Genomic DNA, 20,449 nt, shown 5'->3' with positions numbered 1-20,449 from the left:
CACAATTCAAGGCAGGGCTACGTGTGAAACAACACATGTCATTTATCAACTGACATGCCTGCACTGCACAGCCTTTTACATCGGCATGACAACAACTAAACTGGCTGAGCGCATGAACGGACACAGACGAACTGTCCGCCTAGGAGATGCCCAATACCCAGTAGCGGAGCATGCCCTCCAGCATAATTCTAGGGACCTAGGAACCTGCTACACCGTATGTGCCATTTGGCTTCTCCCACCCAACACCAGTCCCTCTGAACTGCGGAGATGGGAACTTGCACTCCAACACATCCTTTCATCCCGCCATCCCCCTGGACTGAACCTACGTTAAACAACCTCACTCCCATTCACTCTTCAGTCTTCTCCTCTTTCCCTTTCCTCTTTAGCCATTCACGAATCTTTTCATCCTGCATAGTTGTGTTTATCTTTATACTATATACCTCTTTACTTCTGTATGCATCCTCTTTGGTTTGAAGCTGGCACAGTACTTACAGTAGAATATCTTTGGCTTCCCTCTGACAACCATGCCTCCATCCTTGCTACCCTCCCTATTTTCCTTTCCCTGTTGCTTCATAACCTGGGTTGTGAGTAACTGAATCTCCTTTCCCTTCTTCCCTTTCTTTCCCCTCTCTCCTCCCCGATGAAGGAACATTTGTTCCGAAAGCTAGGAATGTAAAATTTTTGGTTCTGTTTTATGTGTATCTATCGGCTGTACTGAGCTGAGGTAAGTACTGGCCAGCCCCTCTATCTCTTTGTTAGTATTTGTTTCACATCTTTATATGAGATTTTCCATTAATCATATATAATTTTTGTTAATAAAAGAATCACACTGTACTAAGGTCACAGCTGTGACATTCCATTTTGCTTGATTTTGGCATAGGAAATGAAGATTAGCTCAGTACATAAATTTCAGCTCCATGTTTTGAAAGCACTGTTACATGGTAGATCACAATTACAAATAGCTCAATAAATACAAACTGTAAAAATACAGAACGAATGGAGCAGGAACGCTTATTACAATTAGAAGAAAACACTACTACGTAATGCTTGTAATACCAAGATCAGTCATTGCAACTAAACTGTAAAAATTGTCTTTAATTGCCGTTACAAATTCCTACCATCAAGGCCACAGCTGCTGTTCATTCAGCTGCTGGTATTAAACTTAGAAGTACAGTGCCTATATGAGACTGTTCAAAATGTCAATTTCAACCAATTATTTAAAAAATGTAGTACACAAGATTAAACTGTTTTTTCAACAATAGTACATAACAGACAAAATTTCAACAAACCTGATGAAAACAATATTCCATACAGTCAAAATAACAAGAGATCAAAAATAAAACTTTTAAAAATGTGGAAAGGAAGAGAGAAAGGGCATTTATCACAATAAAAGAAACAATAGAAACTTTTGGTTAGTAAGAATTTACATTCTTAACACCATGGTCGTCAGTCATTGCATTGTCCCACAAAAACATCAAAAGTCAGTCACTGTATTTACATTAACCAATAGGATGCCACACATGTACAATAAATAGTATGTGACAGCAACAAAAATGTTAAAAACAATTTGACCTTGCTTCCTTCCTATTTTAATTTTTTAAATTTCTATTTTCATCTTTTTCTTGTTTTAAATGTCAGCAACTACTGTTTTTAATAGGTTGTTGAAATTTTGACTGTCATGTATTACAGTTTTTAACAGTTGGTTGAAATTTAGACATATTGAACAATAGCATATAGGTACTCTACTCTAGGTTTAAATCCAGCAGCTTAAAGCATTGCACCTATGGTCTTGTTGGGAGAAATTTGTAACAGTAATTACTGACAATTTTTACTGTGCAATTGTAATGGCTGATCTCAATGTTACAAGAATTACCCATTACTTGACCATAACTAACAGTGGTTCCTTGTAAATATAGAAAGTGTCCATGATCCTTCCTTCCATATTGTTACGGTTTATGTTTACTGAGCTATTTGAAATTTCAATGTGTCAAGTAACATTAGTTTTAAAACGTTTTGGCTGAACTTTATTTACTGAACTATTTCAATTAGTGTTACTTCCCACATTCATAGTATAGTAGCCTGTAAAATATAGTAAGAAAGTTCTGGCGGAATGTAAATAATTTAGGAGTACGGAGACCACTCACCGAATAACGGAATAAAAAGATTTCCGATGGGAAAAAATAGCACACCAGTTGCATTAAAAAACAATTTTTAGCGCAACTTGAAAATGATGAACAAAAATGTAAATGACAAGATTGGTCTTTGGGTGGGTACAGATGTGTGAGGAGAAATGCTGGCATAATTGGATATCAGTGCTACCAACAGAAGCTGCAACATTTAGCTCCACCATGCAATTTTGACATTACACCTGCTAAGTCACTGGCATTTGCAAAAATGAAAAAACAGAGAAGTTGATATGAAGTGTTCCCAACAAATCTGATATGTGACGAAACTGAATGACAGACCCATCGGACACCATTTATTGTGCCACTTACATGCAGCTATCACTGTTACAAAAGTGGTCATTGCCAAGCGTGAACATGCATCATTTTTCAATTCTTGCTCCAAAGGGGATAGGCAGCCTGCTAGCTTGATGATGTTCAAAATGTCTAATAATAAATCAATACTTATGAATATAATAGAGGGAAACATTCCACGTGGGAAAAATATATTTAAAAAGAAAGATGATGAGACTTACCAAATAAAAGCGCTGGCAGGTCGATAGACACACAAACAAACACAAACATACACACAAAAATCTAGCTTTCGCAACCAACGGTTGCCTCGTCAGGAAAGAGGGAAGGAGAAGGGAAGACAAAAGGATATGGGTTTTAAGGGAGAGGGTAAGGAGTCATTCCAATCCCACTGCTGGCAAAAACAGAAGGAGGAAATAAGATGACAGAAAAGATTTGAATGACTCCTTACCCTCTCCCTTAAAACCCATATCCTTTTGTCTTCCCTTCTCCTTCCCTCTTTCCTGACGAGGCAACCGTTGGTTGCGAAAGCTAGATTTTTGTGTGTATGTTTGTGTTTGTTTGTGTGTCTATCGACCTGCCAGCGCTTTTGTTTGGTAAGTCTCATCATCTTTCTTTTTAAATAAATCAATACTTAAATATACAAATCTAAAATTGGCATTACATTTACAATGTGCTGCAGATATTTTTACGGGCAGGTAAACAGAGACTTTTTCAGTCAATATATTGATTTTTTTCCGGTTTTTGAGAGTCAATAATGATATTTTTTTAAATATCAATGTATTGGATTCCTGATATTTTTAAAAGTATCAACAGTCCTACTTCCAGCAGTGACAGCAACGTTGTGAGGGGTGTGTAGAAGCTGAAGATGACTACTCGGAAGGTGACTTGTGTCAAACAATTGTACCTCAGTAAGGATAGATTGGTACTTTTTGAACAGCCCTCACATAACAACTCAACTGTATTCACTGCACAGCTTTTTATATCAGTATGACAATAATTAGCTGTCCACCAGAAGGAATGACCACTTCCAAAACCATGACAAAGAATGAAGTTAACCACCCAGAGGCACAACACGCAGCTGAGCACAACATGCTCAATTTCAATGACCATTTCACAACCTGGGCCATCTGAATCCTTCCCTCAACCACCAGTATTTCTGAACTATGCAGATGGGAATTATCCTTGCGACACATACTTTACTCTCATAACCATCCTGGCCACAATTACCAAGTCCCCACATCCTCCACCCAACAGTTCCCCTTCTTCTGTCCTGTCATCCCCTCCGAATCAATGTCATCTTCATTGTAAACTGCACCACACCATCTCTGGCACCTGTGCATCACATGCCTAGCACCTAACTAGTTAGCAAACCTACTGCTCCCTCTGAGCTGCTAGCTGCCCACCCGTCAACCGCTCTTTCTACCTCCTCCCTCCCTCTCCTTCTACCAGCACCACCCAACCACCCAACACAACCCCTACCCCACCCTATACTACATACCAAAATGCAATACAGCATCGTGCTTCCAGCCGCCACAATGCAGGGGCACAGAAAGAGAGAGAGAGAGAGAGAGAGGGGGGGGGGGGGGGGAGAGGGGGGGGGGGAGAGAGAGAGAGAGAGAGAGAGAGAGAGAGAGAGAGAGAGAGAGAGAGAGAGAGAGAGAGTAATCTGGCTAGACAAAGGATTGATTCTGAAAGCTATTAAGTTTTCTTTCTTTACCTTTCACGTGTGCCTGCCGAGGTCTCAATGCTTCTGCTGTGAGTGGTCTCCTTTACTCCTAAATCAGTTAAATAATACTTATTTTAATAAGGGTCATCATACAAAAGTTTGCTTGTTGTCTCAGGTATATTGTCACTAATGCCAAGTATCAGCCAAACTGCTTACGTCAGTGTGGGCACTGATAGTGTTTCGGAATGGAGTAGGCGGCAACAGGATGTTTTGTACTGCGTTTAACGGGTACATTTGTCAGCTTCACTGCATTGTCGTAAAGTGTGTCTTTAAATATCTTGTCTTATGTTGTTTATTTCGTACCAGAGATTTGATTATGGGGCTATCCCAAGTTACCTAATAAGATGATAAGTAAAAATTATATTGCAACTGTATTACCATTCAGTGCAAAAGATGGACACACATCTCCTGAGAGACTTTTTTGTTGAAAATGATAAAATGTACCTTATTTGTACTGGATAAATGTGTGGATCAGTCCCATTGTTTACATTTCTTTTGATTAATGTAATTTTTTAAAAGTCTGCATTTGATTTGTTGAACAACTGCCTCTTGAGAATAAGGGCTTATATTTCTGGCTTCTCTTTACCCAAATGGTATTCACAATGTTATTCAGAGTAGTCAGAGTAAATCTGCAGCACACTATTATGTAAATTCTTGACTGGTTACAGTGCTTACATGAACTGACTCCTGTTTCAGAAGTGTTCCCCAACTTTGCTGTTACCTTTACAGGTTTTAATCATGTCTAACATGAAGTTGTTCTTTTAATGAACCATATTAAATCAGCTGCGTAATTTGCAAAATATACTCATTTCCTAGATGAGAATTTTGAATCTGTTGAACCTCGGTAAGGCCAATGATGTCAATGACCTTAATGTTCACTTTCATCTATAATACTATGCAATATTACAGAGAGTCTATGACCCCACAGGAGAAACACAAGAATGATAGGATAGTTTTATATCACTCATATTTAATTAGCAAAATAGAAGGAAAGACAAAAGCGTATCAAGATGTGCTCCACTTCAGTCTGCATACAAAAAGAGCTGCTGAACTGAACATCATGTTTTTGCTGCTGTTGTGGGTTTTTTCACTCCAAAGATTGATTTAATGTAGCTCTCTGCACTAGTTTACCCTACGCAAGTCTCTTCACCTCTCTATAACTGCAGACTGCATTCACATGAAGCTGTTTGCTGTAACCAAGCTTTGATCTTTGTCTGCAATTTTAGCCTACTCTCCTTTTCTCTACACTACAAAATGAACTGTTCCTTGATGCTTCATTATGTATCCTGTCAACCAAAGCATTCTTTTAGTCTACTTGTGCCTTACTTTTATTTTCTCCCTGATTCAATTCAGTATCTCTTCATTCATTATTCAAACTACTCAATCTTCAGTACTCTTCTGCAACAATACGGTTTAAAAGCTTTTTTTCCCATCTTGTTCTATTATTTATTGTCCACGCTTCATTTCCATATAAAGTTCTACGTCAATCAAATACTATCAGAAGAGACTTTCTTTTTCTGCTTGTTTTATATATGGATTGAATAACACTGGAGACAGGCCACAACCCTGCTTCACTTTCTCCTCAAATAATGCCTCCATTTCTTGTCCTTCAACACTTACAATCGTAATTTGTAGAATAACTCTCACTCCCCCCCCCCCCCCCCCCCCCTGCTTAATTCAGAATCTTGAAGAGCATATTCCAATCAACAGTGTGTCAAATTTTTAGATGCATATTTGTCTTTCTTCAATCTATCTTCTAAGGTAAGATGCAGGGTTAAGTACTATACACTTCTCCATAACCCAAATTGGTTTCTCCTTCCCACGCCTCACCCCAGGTTGACTTTACCAATCGTTCCATTCTTCTGCACATAATTCATGTTAATATTTTGTAATCATGATTTACTGAACTGGTAGTTTGGTAATACACCTGTCAGAATCTCCCTTCCCTGGTGTTGGGATTGGTACATTCTTCTTCAAGTCTAAGGATATTTCGTCTCCCTCACATGAATTGCATAATAGGTGGAACAGTTTTCTTGTGGTCGATTCTCCCACAGATCTTAATAATTCCAAAGAAATGTAGTCTACTTCAAGTGACTTGTTTCAGCTTAAATCATGTCAAATTATTCTCACAGTATATCATGTCAAATTATTCTCACAGTATCGCATCCCCAAACCCACTCTTCTTGCTGCTTGGTCTTTTATGTAAAATCATCTTTAAATTTACTTCCATTGCACAGCCCTTCCATCTTTCAGACTTCCTTTCTTTGCCAAGTACTGGCTTGCCACCCAAGTTTTTGATGCCCATACTGCAGCCTCTCTTTTCTCCAAGGGTTTCTTTAATTTTCCAATACATGTCATCTACCTTTCACCACAGCCATGCATGTGAGTATGTTCAGTGTTATCAAACTAGGTGCTTTCAATTGTGTAGCAAACATCTATGTCCATTTTTTATGTACTGGAGGGATGTTCTACGCAAATCACAGATAAAATTTTAAAAAGTGAAGAAAATAAAATAAAAAACATAATGCCGCATTGCAAATTACTAATAACACATTATAAATTCATTCATTGCTGAATAAAATTAGCAACTACTCAGAATAATACACTGCATCATAAGCTGAAAAAAAAGAATCTATATTCAGAAGCATGAACATACAACATGCATAGGCAGCACAACATTCTACACAAGGCAGAATGGCAGAACATTCACAAACAATTTTCTGATTACAGTAATTCAATAAAAGCTAAAAAATTTATATTTTACCAAGCAACACACATTCAGAACATGGGATTTGCATATGAAATAGGCATTCAATGCTTACACAAAATTTCAAGGGATTTACAGAGTACTTAAATTAAAAATAATAGCTAGACACAAAAAGGAAATAGGTAGGTTGATACATAAAACAAATGGATGTGTGTGGCAGAGTCAAAAGTGTGTTACTGAATTAACAGAAGTTTGTAGATAATTATCATTTCGAGAGGGGGGGAGGGGGGGATGCTTTAAAGGTAAGGATTCAATTCATAAACTTCAACTATATGCTACAAACTGTGTATTATTACTGGGAATGTGTCTACTCAACAACAGTGCTAATGCAAACATCATTCATTCATTCATTCATTCATTCATTCATTCATTCCTGTGTCTAGTCAACATTTCCAGAATGCAGCAACTCCAATGGCCCTGTTATTTGCCTTTGTCAAGTCCTGTGTGGTGCAAGGTGTTCCAGAAGCGGGGATATAAGCAAATGACCTTGTGTTGTTCCAGACTCGCAAGACACCTCTCCATTATGTGGAAAGGATGCTCACCATTTTTGCATGTTTGTCTTGCAACAGGGGACATCCATCCTAATGTGACTGATTGATATCCAAAGAGGGTAGGGCATATAGTTTCCTGGGGCTAGTTCTTCCTTCAGTGGGATACCCAACAGCAGTTTACTCTTCCAACTGGTGATGTACTTACACGCCCTTGCTCCCTTTAGTGACAATCCAAGTGATGAAACTCTTTTTAGATCAGCCAACAGATTACAGCTTGATGAGCATACAGTGAATGACGGGGATCACTAATCTGCTTCACCCTCTCCATACTGGCAGCAACATCCCTTCCGACAGTGGGAGGAGGAGGGGGGGAATCAGCTATATCAACAATTTGATAGAGTTTGTCAACTTGAGATGACTTCATACATCCTGACAAGATTCGGACAGACTGACTGACTGACTGACTGACTGACTGCAATGATAACCCGTGTGAAGTGAACAGCTGCACTCCCCACAGGTGAGGTGTAATCTGCAGCTGACATACACCAAGCAAGGGCAGAAGTTTTCAGGATGCGAAGGCTAGCTTCCTCAAAATCTTATTTCTTGCACTGACCTGCAGCCTTCTGTTATGGAAATGTTTCTTGAAAGACAGTGTATGTCCAAGACTAGCACCTCGATATACAGATGTAACAATGCTGAACTCATTTGCCTTGTCATGTGACATCCAATTCTGCTGAACTTCGATATTTGATAAGTGAAATACGCACACTTGAATCTTGTTGGAAAGAAAGGAAGACTGGGTTTAAGTGCCATCAACATCGAGGTCATCAGAGGTGAAGCACAAGCTCAGATTGTGTCAAGGATGGGGAAGGGAATTGGTCGTGCCCTTTCAAAGGAACCATCCTGGCATTTGCCTGGAATGATTCAGGGAAATCACATAAAACCTAAATATGGATGGCCGGATGTGGGTTTGAACCATCAGCCTCCCAAATGTGAGTACACTGTGCTACCCACTGTGCCGTCTCACTAGGTGTGTCTTGTTGGGATTTGGCTTTGGCTGATTGAACTCATAGTAAAGGCCAAGCACATCCAATGATGTAATCAACTTTTCATCCATCTCTTAAAACATCTTCCCTTGGGCAGCCACTGCTATATTATCAGTGTAGGTGAAATGCCTGGAGTGTTTTGTAAAGGGCTGACCATTATGTATATTAACTGTATTTATCTTATTGTCCTTGGTAAGATGGTTGGTTGTGAGTACACTGTGCTACCCACTGTGCCGTCTCACTAGGTGTGTCTTGTTGGGATTTGGCTTTGGCTGATTGAACTCATAGTAAAGGCCAAGCACATCCAATGATGTAATCAACTTTTCATCCATCTCTTAAAACATCTTCCCTTGGGCAGCCACTGCTATATTATCAGTGTAGGTGAAATGCCTGGAATGTTTTGTAAAGGGCTGACCATTATGTATATTAACTGTATTTATCTTATTGTCCTTGGTAAGATGGTTGGTTGGTTGGCTGGTTGATTCAGGGGAGGGGACAAAACAGCAAGGCTAATGGTCCCATTACATTTGGGAAGGATGGGGAAAGAAGCCAGCCATGCCCCTTCAAAGGAACCATCCCAGCATTTGCCTGAAAAGATTTTAGGGAAATCATGGAAATCTCGATCAGGATGGCAAAAATGGGTTTGAACTGTCATCCTCCTTAATGTGAGTCTAGTGTGCTAATCACTGCACTACCTCGCTTCGTTTGATAAGATGACTTTTGCAAACATAAAAACTAAAAATGAAACTACGGACACAAATCACCAAACTAATCCTCAAAACAAGCAGCTCAGGAAACACTTAAGAATAACAAAAACCAGCTGAAGTCAATGAATCTTTAACTTTCAGAACATGAGCTTTCTTTAAAGACAGCCAGACATACATAAAAAGAAAAATAAGTGTAACAGCCATAACTGCAGAAAATGTGCATTGTTTTTTGATTTAGGGCGCAAAAACAACTAGGGTCATACAAGCCCATATCAGAACTGTAGAACACAAAGACAAAGAGAGGAGTTAAAAACAACTACCATCGACAGAAGAGAAGACAGCTAAAAACAGGGATGTAGAGAAAGGTCTACAAAGTATGTCTTAGAGAAATGGAGGTCCAGAATGAAAACTTAAATGGCCTTTGCTGTATTGCTACAACGGATAAAAAGTAAAACGTGGTCAACAATCCATGCGTCGATGCTAAAACTGCAGGTAACTGAGACAGCAAACACAAACGAGAATGTAAGTGGTTAAAAAAAAGGGCATTCCGACAGGTTGAGTGCCATGAGTGCAACGTGGTGGGGGAGCACCACTGAACAAATGGCGATGGCTAAAAAGCCAGTGCCCAATACAAAACCTAACTAAAATGATCTCCTCACAGCGAGAGGGCCGAGAGGAGGTCGTCCAAGCCATTGGGGGAGGCTTAATAACCTGGAAGTTGTTCCCATGAACACCAGTGGTGATGCCAAAGTGACACCACCTGTTGACAGATGGCAACACAGAGATCATCAGAGGGAATGTACTATTTAGCGGGCTGAGGTATGAGGACTGCAGCCTTGGCAGCAGCATCAGCAGCCTCATTTCCTGTCCGACCAGCGTGACCAGGAACCCACATGAACATCACAGTGACTCCACCAAGAGTGAGAAAGTGACAGCTTTCCTGGACCTGTTGCACTAAGGGATGGATGGAGTACAGCACACACTGGCTCTGAAGGGCACTTAGAGAATCGAAGCACATGATGCAACTGAAAAGCCTGTGTAGGCAGGTGTACTGCATGGCCTGATACAAGGCGAAGAGCTCTGCTGTAAATACTGAGCAGTGTTTGGAAACCAATACCAAAAAATGTTGGTGCCTATTATGACGGAACACCAGACACCATGCTCAGTCTGAGAGCCATAAGTGCACACGAAGGTGCTACAGCGAAGTTCCATTCAAAGACCGTAAAACTGAAGGCAATTGAGTGATGCTGGAGTAGTGTCCTTAGGAAGTGAATGAAGGCCAAGGTGAACATAAGCCACCACACAAAGACAAGGTGGTGAAGGGTATACATTCACTGGGAAAGTTGCAGGGAGCGTGAAGTTAAGCTGCCGGAGCAAGAGCCAAAAGCAAACTCCAGGAGGTATATGCGATCAAAGGAGTCATCGAAGGAGGCAGAACAGGATGGGTGGCCATGCATGGCAGGCAAGAGGCATACATACCTGCTGAGGAGAGTCATGGCAGTAGGACAGTAGTAGTTCAGCAGCTTCTGCATACAGACTCTCAACCAGGTTAGTGTCAAAGGCGCTAATGGACAAACAGATGCCATGATGATGGCTAGTATTGAGACGGCATATGAGGGACAGACGTGCAGATGCACATACGAAACACCCGTAGGCTAGTTTCGAACGGACAAGGGACCAGTACAAATGGAGGAGGGAGGTTTGAACTGCTCCCCACTAAGTACCACTGAGGACACGTAGACAGGACAGGTAAGACACATGAGAGGACCAAGAAAGTTTCCTGTGGAGCATGAGGCACAGGAATTTTGAACGGAAAAGCAACAGGACCAAGATGTAAGGACAGTGGAAGAAACCGAATGCACCGCCAGAAATTCATACAAACGTTTTTGCCAGTGGAAAACCAAAAGCCAACGTCAACACTCCTTGTGTCGAGACAATCGAGGCAACACTGATGACGCTGCTCAATGAGACAGGTCCATGGAGAACTGCAATCAATGGCAAAATTGTCAATGAAAATGAAGCAGGAGATGCCTGATGGGAGACAGGCCATTACAGGGTTAATGGTGATAGCAAAGAGGACGACACTCAGGACGGAACCCTGAGGCACACCATTTTCCTGGATAAAGGTGTCTGACAAAGCAGAACCCATACTTAACTTGAAATCTTGGCCCTTCAAAAATTCCCAAAGGAAATAGGGCAGGAGCGATGGAAGCCCCACATGTAGAGAGTATGGGGGACACCAGTCCTCCAGCAGGTTTCATGGGCCTTCTCCAAATCGAAAAACACGGCCACAGTCTGGGATTTCCACAGAAAACTATTCATGACATGGGTGGACAAAGTGTGTGCAGTGGTTACTAAATTGTGAGACTCAAGAAACCATATCAGCCAGTCATGAATCATACGTTCCATCACCTTGAAAACACAGGTGGTGAGAGAAATGGGGCAAGAGCTAGAAGGAAGGTGTTTGTGCTTACCGGACTTAGGTATGAGTATGACAATGGCTTCATGCCAGTGACTGGGAAATGTGCCTCTGCCCAGATGCGGTTATACGTTTGAAGTAGAAACTGCTTGCCCGCAAGAGAAAGGTGCTGCAACATCTGAATGTGAACATCGCCTGGCCCTGGGGTGGAGGATCAGGATGAAATGAGAGCATGAGCTAGCTCCCCCATAGTAAAGGCGGCATTGTAGCACTCACGATTCTAAGAAGAGAAGGATATCGCCCGGAGCCTCCTCCACTTGTTTCTGACAGAGGAAGGCAGGGCGATAGTGGGAGGAGCTCAAAATCTCTGCAAAATGGCAGCCCAAGGTGTTGGAATAGCAATAGGGTCCACGACGACATCGTCTGCTACTGTCAGGCCGAAAACTGGGGAACGGATCTCGGCCCCAGAGAGCCATCGGAGATTGGCCCACATGATGGAAGAGGGAGTGGAAATGATAAAATAACTACTGAGTGAAATCCAGCTAGCTTTTTCACTATCCTGAAGAATGCACCAACACTGTGCAAGCAACTGTTTATAATGAAAGCAGTTTGCCATCATAGGATGATAGTTAAAAACATGGAGAGGACGTCTCCGCGCATGAATTGCATCATGGCATGCCTCAGTCAACCAAGGGACCAGGAGGCAGCTTGGTAAAGAGGAAGTGCAAGGAATGGAATGTTCTGCAGCAGTAAGGATAATGTTTGTAAGATATTCTACCTGGTCATCACAAATGGGGGAATGCTGTTCATCGAAGGTCACCAGGGAGGAGTAAAACCTCCAGTTGGTCTTAGTAAGCTGCCATTTGGGTGTGCACATAGGTGGTGAAGGAGTCAGCAAACAGATAGCACACGGGGAAATGGTTGCTTGAGTATGAGTCAAGAGAGAACAGACCACTCGAGAGGATGGGTGAGCTGGTGGGCAGTGCAGGATAGGTCCAAATGGATATAGATGTGCATGGAATCTGAAAGGAACATGGGTGCTCCTGTGTTAAGGCACAATACGGCACCTCTCGGACAGGTTCTGGGAAATCCCCAAAGAGGATAGTGCGCATTACAGTTACAGGGCAGCAAAAGGGGTGAGGTAGCTGCCCAATAATCTGATGGCAGTCTGCCCTGCTGAAATCGAATGACGGAAGGATGTAAACTATACCAACGCAAAAGGTCAATTGAGGAAGTAAAAGGCGAACTGCAACAGCTTGAAGGCAGGTAGTCAGGGAGATGTGTTGACTATGAACATCATCCAATATAAGCAGCATGACTCCTCCATGAGATGGAATGCCATCCTTGGGGACAAGGTCAAAATGGACCAGGAAAAAATCTGAGAGGTAAAAGCGGTCATGGGGACACAATTCTGTGTGAGAGAACAAGTGGACGCTGCAATTCTAAGAGCAGCAGTAAATCCTCTTAGTTGAATTGAAGACCACGGATGCTCCGTTGGAGAAGAGTCATGACAAGGAAAAAATTAAGGGATGTCACCACAACGGCTGCAAGTGCCAGCCTTCAGAGACTCGCTAATACAGGGCACGGAGGTAGGAGAATCCTGTTCCATGAGGTCTACAGAAGCGTTGGCATTCTCCTTCTGCAGGCCTGCAGAGTCCAGGACAGACAAACTGTTGGTGGTTAACACCGGTGACATGGAGGTTGGCCTGACAACAGTACGACATGGCTATACCATCAAAGAGGATCTTCAAGTCAGCGAAGGAGAAGACAGTTTGCCTTTTTTTGACTTCTTGCAGTCTTTCCAGCTGGAAAAACATGACTCAGATGTTAGTTGGCTAGAGGGACATAGGAAGTCTTCATGGGCATATTCCTTCTGTCCTTTCCAGCCTGCCAGTTGCGTAGCAGGTGACTTCGCCCCATGAGGCGAAAAATTGGTGTGTGTTGCACAGCTGGAGGAGTAGGCAGGGACGTTACCATGATGCTGGGTGATTTCATAACCCCGGTGATAAACCTGAGGTTACATGTCTGTATGCCCATATCCTCCATGGTGCGAGATAGCAAGAACAGTACTACAGGTGCCAGACTGTAGAACGCAGGGTTTCAGACTAGCCAACAACTTGTGAACAACTGGGTAAGGCACTTTTTCCTTCACCCGGATCTCCTAGACAGCCCGCTCATTAAGATACATAGGGTAATCGCGGGAGGGGGCGGCACAGTCGCCATTGCAGTTGATGGATCGACGTCGCCACTGCAGTTCATGGAGTGGGGAGGAGGCGAACAATCACCCTCATGAGCATCCCTACCACAGGTTACACATTTGGCTGGGTGTCAACAGGACTCACAACTGTGGTTGTAATTATGACACTGGTAGCAGCGAATCAGGTTCAGATTATATGGTATGACTGTGATAACTTCATAACCTGCTTTGATCTATGATGGAAGAACCACTCTATTAAAAGTGAGAAAGATGGTGTGTGTGGTCACTAAGAAGGCATCGACTTTTTAAGTCACCCACTGAACTGAAATGACACCCTGATAAGAGGGGTACATTTGGATTTCTGCCTCAGTCAGACCATCGAGCAGCCTAGTGTAAGCAATACCACGGGAAGAATTCAGCATTCGATTGGCCTCGACACAAACAGGATAACCATGGAGGAGTGAAGCTGCAAGCAGTTGTTGTGCTTGAGAATCAGAATTAGTCTCCAAAAGCAAAGTGCCATTGTGAAACAAGAGCAGGATTTCACAGGGCCAGTAATTGCATCAACACCTTTCTGAATAATAAACGGATTTACCGTAGCGAAGGACTGACCATCTTCGGTACGTGAAACCACGAGGAACAGTGGTGTAGCTGGGAGGGTCTTTGAATTGTTGGCGTCATTCTGTTTACATTTTGTAGCCGTTGACTGTGGAGATGATTGGCTCATTGCAAGTAAATCCCCCACGGTTGCCAGAGTCTCCGATGGCATGCTCCTCCCAAGTGGGTGCCCCCTTCAGAAGGGTGCGCACCCGCCTTAGGTGATTGTTCACAACTCCCGAACACCCGACAGAGGGTCCAATCGGCAATTTTGGAAGGTAGCAAATCATGCAATCAACCCACCATGTATCAGTAGGTTATGTGCGAACCCTATCTGTCAACCGTGGGCAGGGAATTACGAATTACCCAGTCACCTGTTATATGTAAGACACGTGGGCTGGCCTTCAGGAGTGCACAGGGAGGAAGAAGAGAAAGAAGAACCTCAAATGCCGAAGGGGAGTAAGGATAGGAGAAGGTGAACAAGAAAGAAAAACTGAAAAAAGACAATGGAGAATATTCTGATACTGACTACCGAAAATGCAGAATATATTTCCAAAAACAGCCCAGGCATGTTCCCCAAGGGAGGGGTAAAAGAACAGCAAGAGGATAAACATGCAGCATGGAAGGGACAAGATGCTCCAAAGGCTGCGGCCCGATGGTAGTCAAACACGAACCTACCAAAAAGCAGCAAGCCCCCTGGTGGAGGATGTGCATTACCCCAGTTCCCAGATTGAAACCAGATACTGAGAAGGGACAGGTACAATAATAGTATGTAACTATTTCAGTTCTAAGTGTGGATACTACATAATGTGTACAATGCAAATCAGAGTGTTTATGTCCAAGGCCAGCCACAAGAGGCTACTAAAATATATCAACCAAAACAAAACAAAAACAATAGTTAACATTTGGAGAGAGACGAATAAAAGGAAAATTGAAAAAGAAAGAGGAGGAGGAAGAAATCAATGGAAAACAGCAAAAGATAGAGAGAGATATATGCGCAGTCAAGATATCATGTTTTCGCGGAATTACTGAAGCACCTACTGAATAGTAACTGCATTCAAAAGAAAAACTGAGAAATTAGAGCTGGTTTCTGAAGACCAATTGTTAGCTTTGTATAAAAAGTGCAAAGTGGAATGACGAAAGTATAATTTAAAGTAATAACAAAACAGGCAGACTTATTTCAGAGAGAGGTATAAGAATGAGATAGATTACAAATGTACCAAGTCCAATGGACTGTTTGTGGAACCGTGACCGGTTGGAGACAAACATAGTACAATGGGAGGGTTACAACTGACCAGAATATTATGACCAAACATGTCATTAAGTATTTTATTTTCAGAATTCTGTGGATTAAATATAAAGATCAAATACCTAAATGACTCTAGAATGAGATTAAGATCAATATCCCGTGAATGACGAGCTCATTAGAGACAAGGCACAAGCTTGGATTGGATTGCAGAAGGATGCGGAAAGAAACCAGCCATGCCCTTTCAAAAGGAACCATTTCCGCACCTGCCTTATGCACTTTCAGCAACTGTGGAAAAACTAGATGTCGCTGGCCAGACACAAACTGAACTGCTGTCCTCTGCAATACGAGTGCAGAGTCTTAACACTGCGCCACTCTACTTGGTCAACAATGCCTTTACCGGTTTAAAAACTGAATCTCTAATAAAGAAGCCTGGCTATTTCTTATTTTGTATTCCATCAGTTACCAACCCAAACAATTACAAGTACTTGCAAAATTGTTAAGGCTTTCGTGGCCACTTGTAGACAAACTGCCTACTGGCTTCTGTCTCGGGTTCTTCGGCCGATGTTCATCTAATGATTTTTCTGACGTTTCGCTAGCACGAGTGGCTGGCATTGTCAAAGCTTCACCCTCCATTGCCGGTGGTGAACTGGAGCCAAGCTCGCGGCCGCAGACTATATGTACCTGGCGCGCCAACGTCTGAGGGCTTCTCCGCGGTCATTTCCGGTGCGGTTCTCCTCTTGCTACCTGCGACGATCGTTCGCTGCAGTACGGGAAGCCAGGATCCGTTTACCTTAAGGCTTTCCTCTTTCTTGTTGAAATTGTTCGCGTGTTTTTGTATTTCTACAGCTTCTCTGCACAAGCACGTGTGATAGTGCTTCTCTACAGCCAGAACTTCCGTGTCGGCAAATTTTATTACGTGGTCGGTCTCATTCAGTGCGTGCTCTGCCACGGCCAATTTCTCCACCTGCCCCAACCTGCAATGTTGCTTATGCTCTTTGATCCTGGTGTTAATTAATGGATCGTCCAGTCATTCCGAAATAAACTTTTCCGCATGTGCATGGTATACGGTATATTCCCAACATTGCAAGTGGGTCTCTTTTCTCCTTCGCCGACCTAAGACACTCTTTGATCTTCCTTGTCGGTTTGAAAATCGTCTTTACGCCATGTACGCTCGTAACGAGAGCAGGACGAATATGTGAGCCGCAACACCTCAAAAGAGAAATGCAAAACCTGGAAACTGTTCTGAGGAGCAATGGGTACTCCACAAATTACATTAGAAGTGCAACAGATCTAAACACTCGGCGAAGTAAGGAACCAGAAAAAGAAATGTCGGCTACGGCCTTTCTGCCATACATTCCCAGAGTGACGGACAGAATCGGCCGTATATTGCGCAAACATGGTGTAAAGACGATTTTCAAACCGACAAGGAAGATCAAAGAGTGTCTTAGATCGGCGAAGGAGAAAAGAGATCCACTTGCAATGTTGCGAATATACCATATACCACGCACATGCGGAAAAGTTTATTTCGGAATGACTGGACGATCCATTAACACCAGGATCAAAGAGCATAAGCAACATTGCAGGTTGGGGCAGGTGGAGAAATTGGCCGTGGCAGAGCACGCACTGAATGAGACCGACCACGTAATAAAATTCGCCGACACGGAAGTTCTGGCTGTAGAGAAGCACTATCACACGCGCTTGTTCAGAGAAGCTGTAGAAATACAAAAACACGCGAACAGTTTCAACAATAAAGAGGAAAGCCTTAAGGTAAACAGATCCTGGCTTCCCGTACTACAGCGAACGACCGTCGCAGGTAGCAAGAGGAGAACCGCACCGGAAATGACCGCGGAGAAGCCCTCGGACGTTGGCGCGCCAGGTACATATAGTCTGCGGCTGCGAGCTTGGCTCCTGTTCACCACCGGCAGTGGAGGGTTAAGCTTTGACAATGCCAGCCACTCGTGCTGGCGAAACATTAGAAAAATCATTAGATGAACATCGGCCTAAGAACCCGAGACAGAAGCCAATAGGCAGTTTGTCTACAAGTACTTGGTTCAAAATTACAACTTAACCAATCACACACATTTTCATCTTCCTCTCTCTACCTCATTTGTCTTCAAACATGCGTTTCCAAAAGTGAAAGATGAACACTTAATGAGATTCAAAACATAAGGTGAACCTGATATTGTAATGTGCTCATCCTTGTCTCTTCTACATCTGCTAGTCCTCTAACCCTCACCTTTGATTCTGAAGTCCTGAGAACAATGTAACTAACATGTGTTCAGGCAGAATACTTATCACTACCAGTCTTTAACACATGGAAGCTATTTACATTTCTTTACATTAATTTGTTGTTAACTGAAAATGCATTAATTGAAATAAAACTTTTAGTTTTATTTTGTATTTGTAAAGTTTTAGAAAGTAAATATCTACCAAAGTCTATCTATTTATCTATCTACCTACCTAACTTCCTACTCACATTAATTCACGATACAAACTTTTCATTTATATAATAGATTTTTTTACTTTGTTGTTCTGTGTTTCTAAACTAGTAAATCCAAAAAGAAAATATCTATCAAAATGATAACTGACAGCAGACCTAAGTTACCCACCAGTTTATGTCAGATATTTGTAAACTATACAACACAAGGGAGAATTTGAAATCAATCAATAACATCCTACCACGACTAGTGCATCTAGACAACAAATGCGAGTTTAAACATGCAGGGGACTGAACATACTGTACTGCTCACTGTTTCACATCATTACACAAATTATGAAATGTGAAACAGCTGGCAGTCCCATACAGTCTCTCAAACACACGAACAAGAGTTACCCTGTGGTAGTAAACCTGTGTGGTTTCGGCACTGCGTTGCTTATTTTGATGGGTTTCCCGCCAAGTCCTTTGTATCCATTCATCTGGATAAGGCACAGCTTCTGTTCCTCTTCATTGGCAAACCTGATGAAGCCATAACCTTTACTGTAACCAGCATTGTCTAGTATCACTGAAACAAAGAACAAGTGTCACCAAACGCTCAATGTTTTATTTAAATCAATAAAATACGTAACTCGGTAATACAATACAAAATTTTGACTTCGCATATAACAGGGTGGTGTCTCTCACTGCCATAATTTTATTGAGCACTGAGTCTATGACTGCTTTTACTCCATGGAAGTTTCCATCATAAAATTAACAATAAATGTGGCATACGGGTGTGTTGATGCTCTCGGTCACAATGCTCTTGGCACCAATCCAATCCTGTACAATTTTCTACATTCCTTTATTCTGCGACAAAAATCTTTTGCTGGACAAAAGATTACAACACAATGTAATACAGGCATACTATATGTTTTTTCCCCAAAACTATCACCAACCCACACTCTCAACAGTAGAAGACACTGAAGGAAACAAACAACTGCTCCAGCCATGTATAGCAAGAAATAATATAATTAAGAAGAAATCTGAAGGAACAATGTCTATTTCAATGTTTTATTTCCTATTTTGTGAAGGTGTGATAGCACATACATACACATGGGCACAAGTGCATGTATGGTTGACCACAGATTTTTCAGTATTTTCAACAACTTTTCATGTTTGGCTTTACTTAAATTCCCAAATACTTGCATGAGACTTGTTAAATCATTCCAGTGCAGTATAAAGATCTCACATTTTGCCAACACTGAAAATGTATGATGTCCTCTAAGATATGCTAGACTTTTTTTGTCTTCTGAGAATAACAGAGCACAGGATCATGACACGGACAAATGCACTGTCCAGGTATGTGCCATGAAAGCATGAAAAATAAGTGCAGCATAGAGAAATGTGGTTGCAAAATGAGAACAACAATTATATAGTGAAACATGAAACGAACAATAAAAGCCTACCTCATGAGAGATCATTTTGGGTTCCAGAGAAATGTAGAAACTTGTGGCAATACTGCCTCTATAATGCATCTACGAACATAGACTGAAAAAAGGAAAACCTATATTTATAGCAGGAATTTTTTTACGCTATGTAAACTTTGAACCCCAACAAAGAATAAATAAAAACTTGGGAGTTTGCCAATGACATCATAAATCAGTCAGAGACAGAAATGTACTTGGAAGAACAATTGGAAAAAAAAAGTAAAACAAAGGTAACAAAACGCAGTTGAATTAAATCACATGACAACTCAGAGAATTTGATTACGAAAGGAGACACTGATTACACAATTTTTGCTGTTTGGACGGCAAAATAACCCACGATGACTGAAGTACAGGTGATATAAACTGCACATTAGCAAAAGCAAGGAAAGTGTTACTGAAAAATATTTTAACAACTACGAGGGTAATCCCAAAAGTAAAGTCTCCTATTTTTTTTATAAGTACAGAACTCTGTTTGTGTGGCAGTTGGTCACATTGTTATGAAGAGTGCTACACGCGCTGTGTGTAAACATGCACTGAGGCCCTCATCTCGGCTTGGCAGCCTTTGAGAATGGAGCTCTTGTTGGACGTTACTGCCAAGTGTGAATTGCGCGCAGTTATTCAGTTTTTGAACGCAAAGGGCACTGCCCCGACTGAAATCCACCGCCAACTGACGGAAGTGTATGGTGAGTCTTGGATGGATGTCAAAAATGTTCATAAGTGGTATAGAGAGTTTGCAGCTGGTCGGACCGAAATTCACGACAAACAAAGGAGCAGGAGACCGCCAATTTCTGAGGAGAGTGTTGAAGGTTGAGCAAAGCATGCGTGAAGATCGGCGGATCATCCTGGATGATCCCTGCGCATTGGTTCCTG

At 41.9% G+C, this 20,449-nt stretch overlaps 1 protein-coding gene across 2 annotated transcripts in view; it reads right to left on the bottom strand.

Annotated features, from left to right (window-relative positions):
* Nucleotides 1–20,449, bottom strand: part of LOC126191374 (tRNA selenocysteine 1-associated protein 1) — a 60,272-nt gene that overhangs the window by 15,930 nt on the left and 23,893 nt on the right. Inside the window, exon 4 of one of the 2 annotated variants that reach the window (XM_049932220.1) lies at nt 18,510–18,678. In XM_049932220.1, the coding sequence (XP_049788177.1) occupies nt 18,510–18,678 (169 nt within the window). The remainder of the gene's footprint in view (nt 1–18,509; nt 18,679–20,449) is intronic. The other variant, XM_049932221.1, reaches the window with a different exon arrangement.

This window comes from Schistocerca cancellata, chromosome 6 (assembly GCF_023864275.1).
Source record: "Schistocerca cancellata isolate TAMUIC-IGC-003103 chromosome 6, iqSchCanc2.1, whole genome shotgun sequence".
In the NCBI taxonomy this organism is placed as follows: Eukaryota; Metazoa; Arthropoda; class Insecta; order Orthoptera; family Acrididae; genus Schistocerca; species Schistocerca cancellata.
The sequence above is the reverse complement of the archived record's forward strand: the minus strand, read 5'-3'. Positions and strand labels throughout refer to the sequence as shown.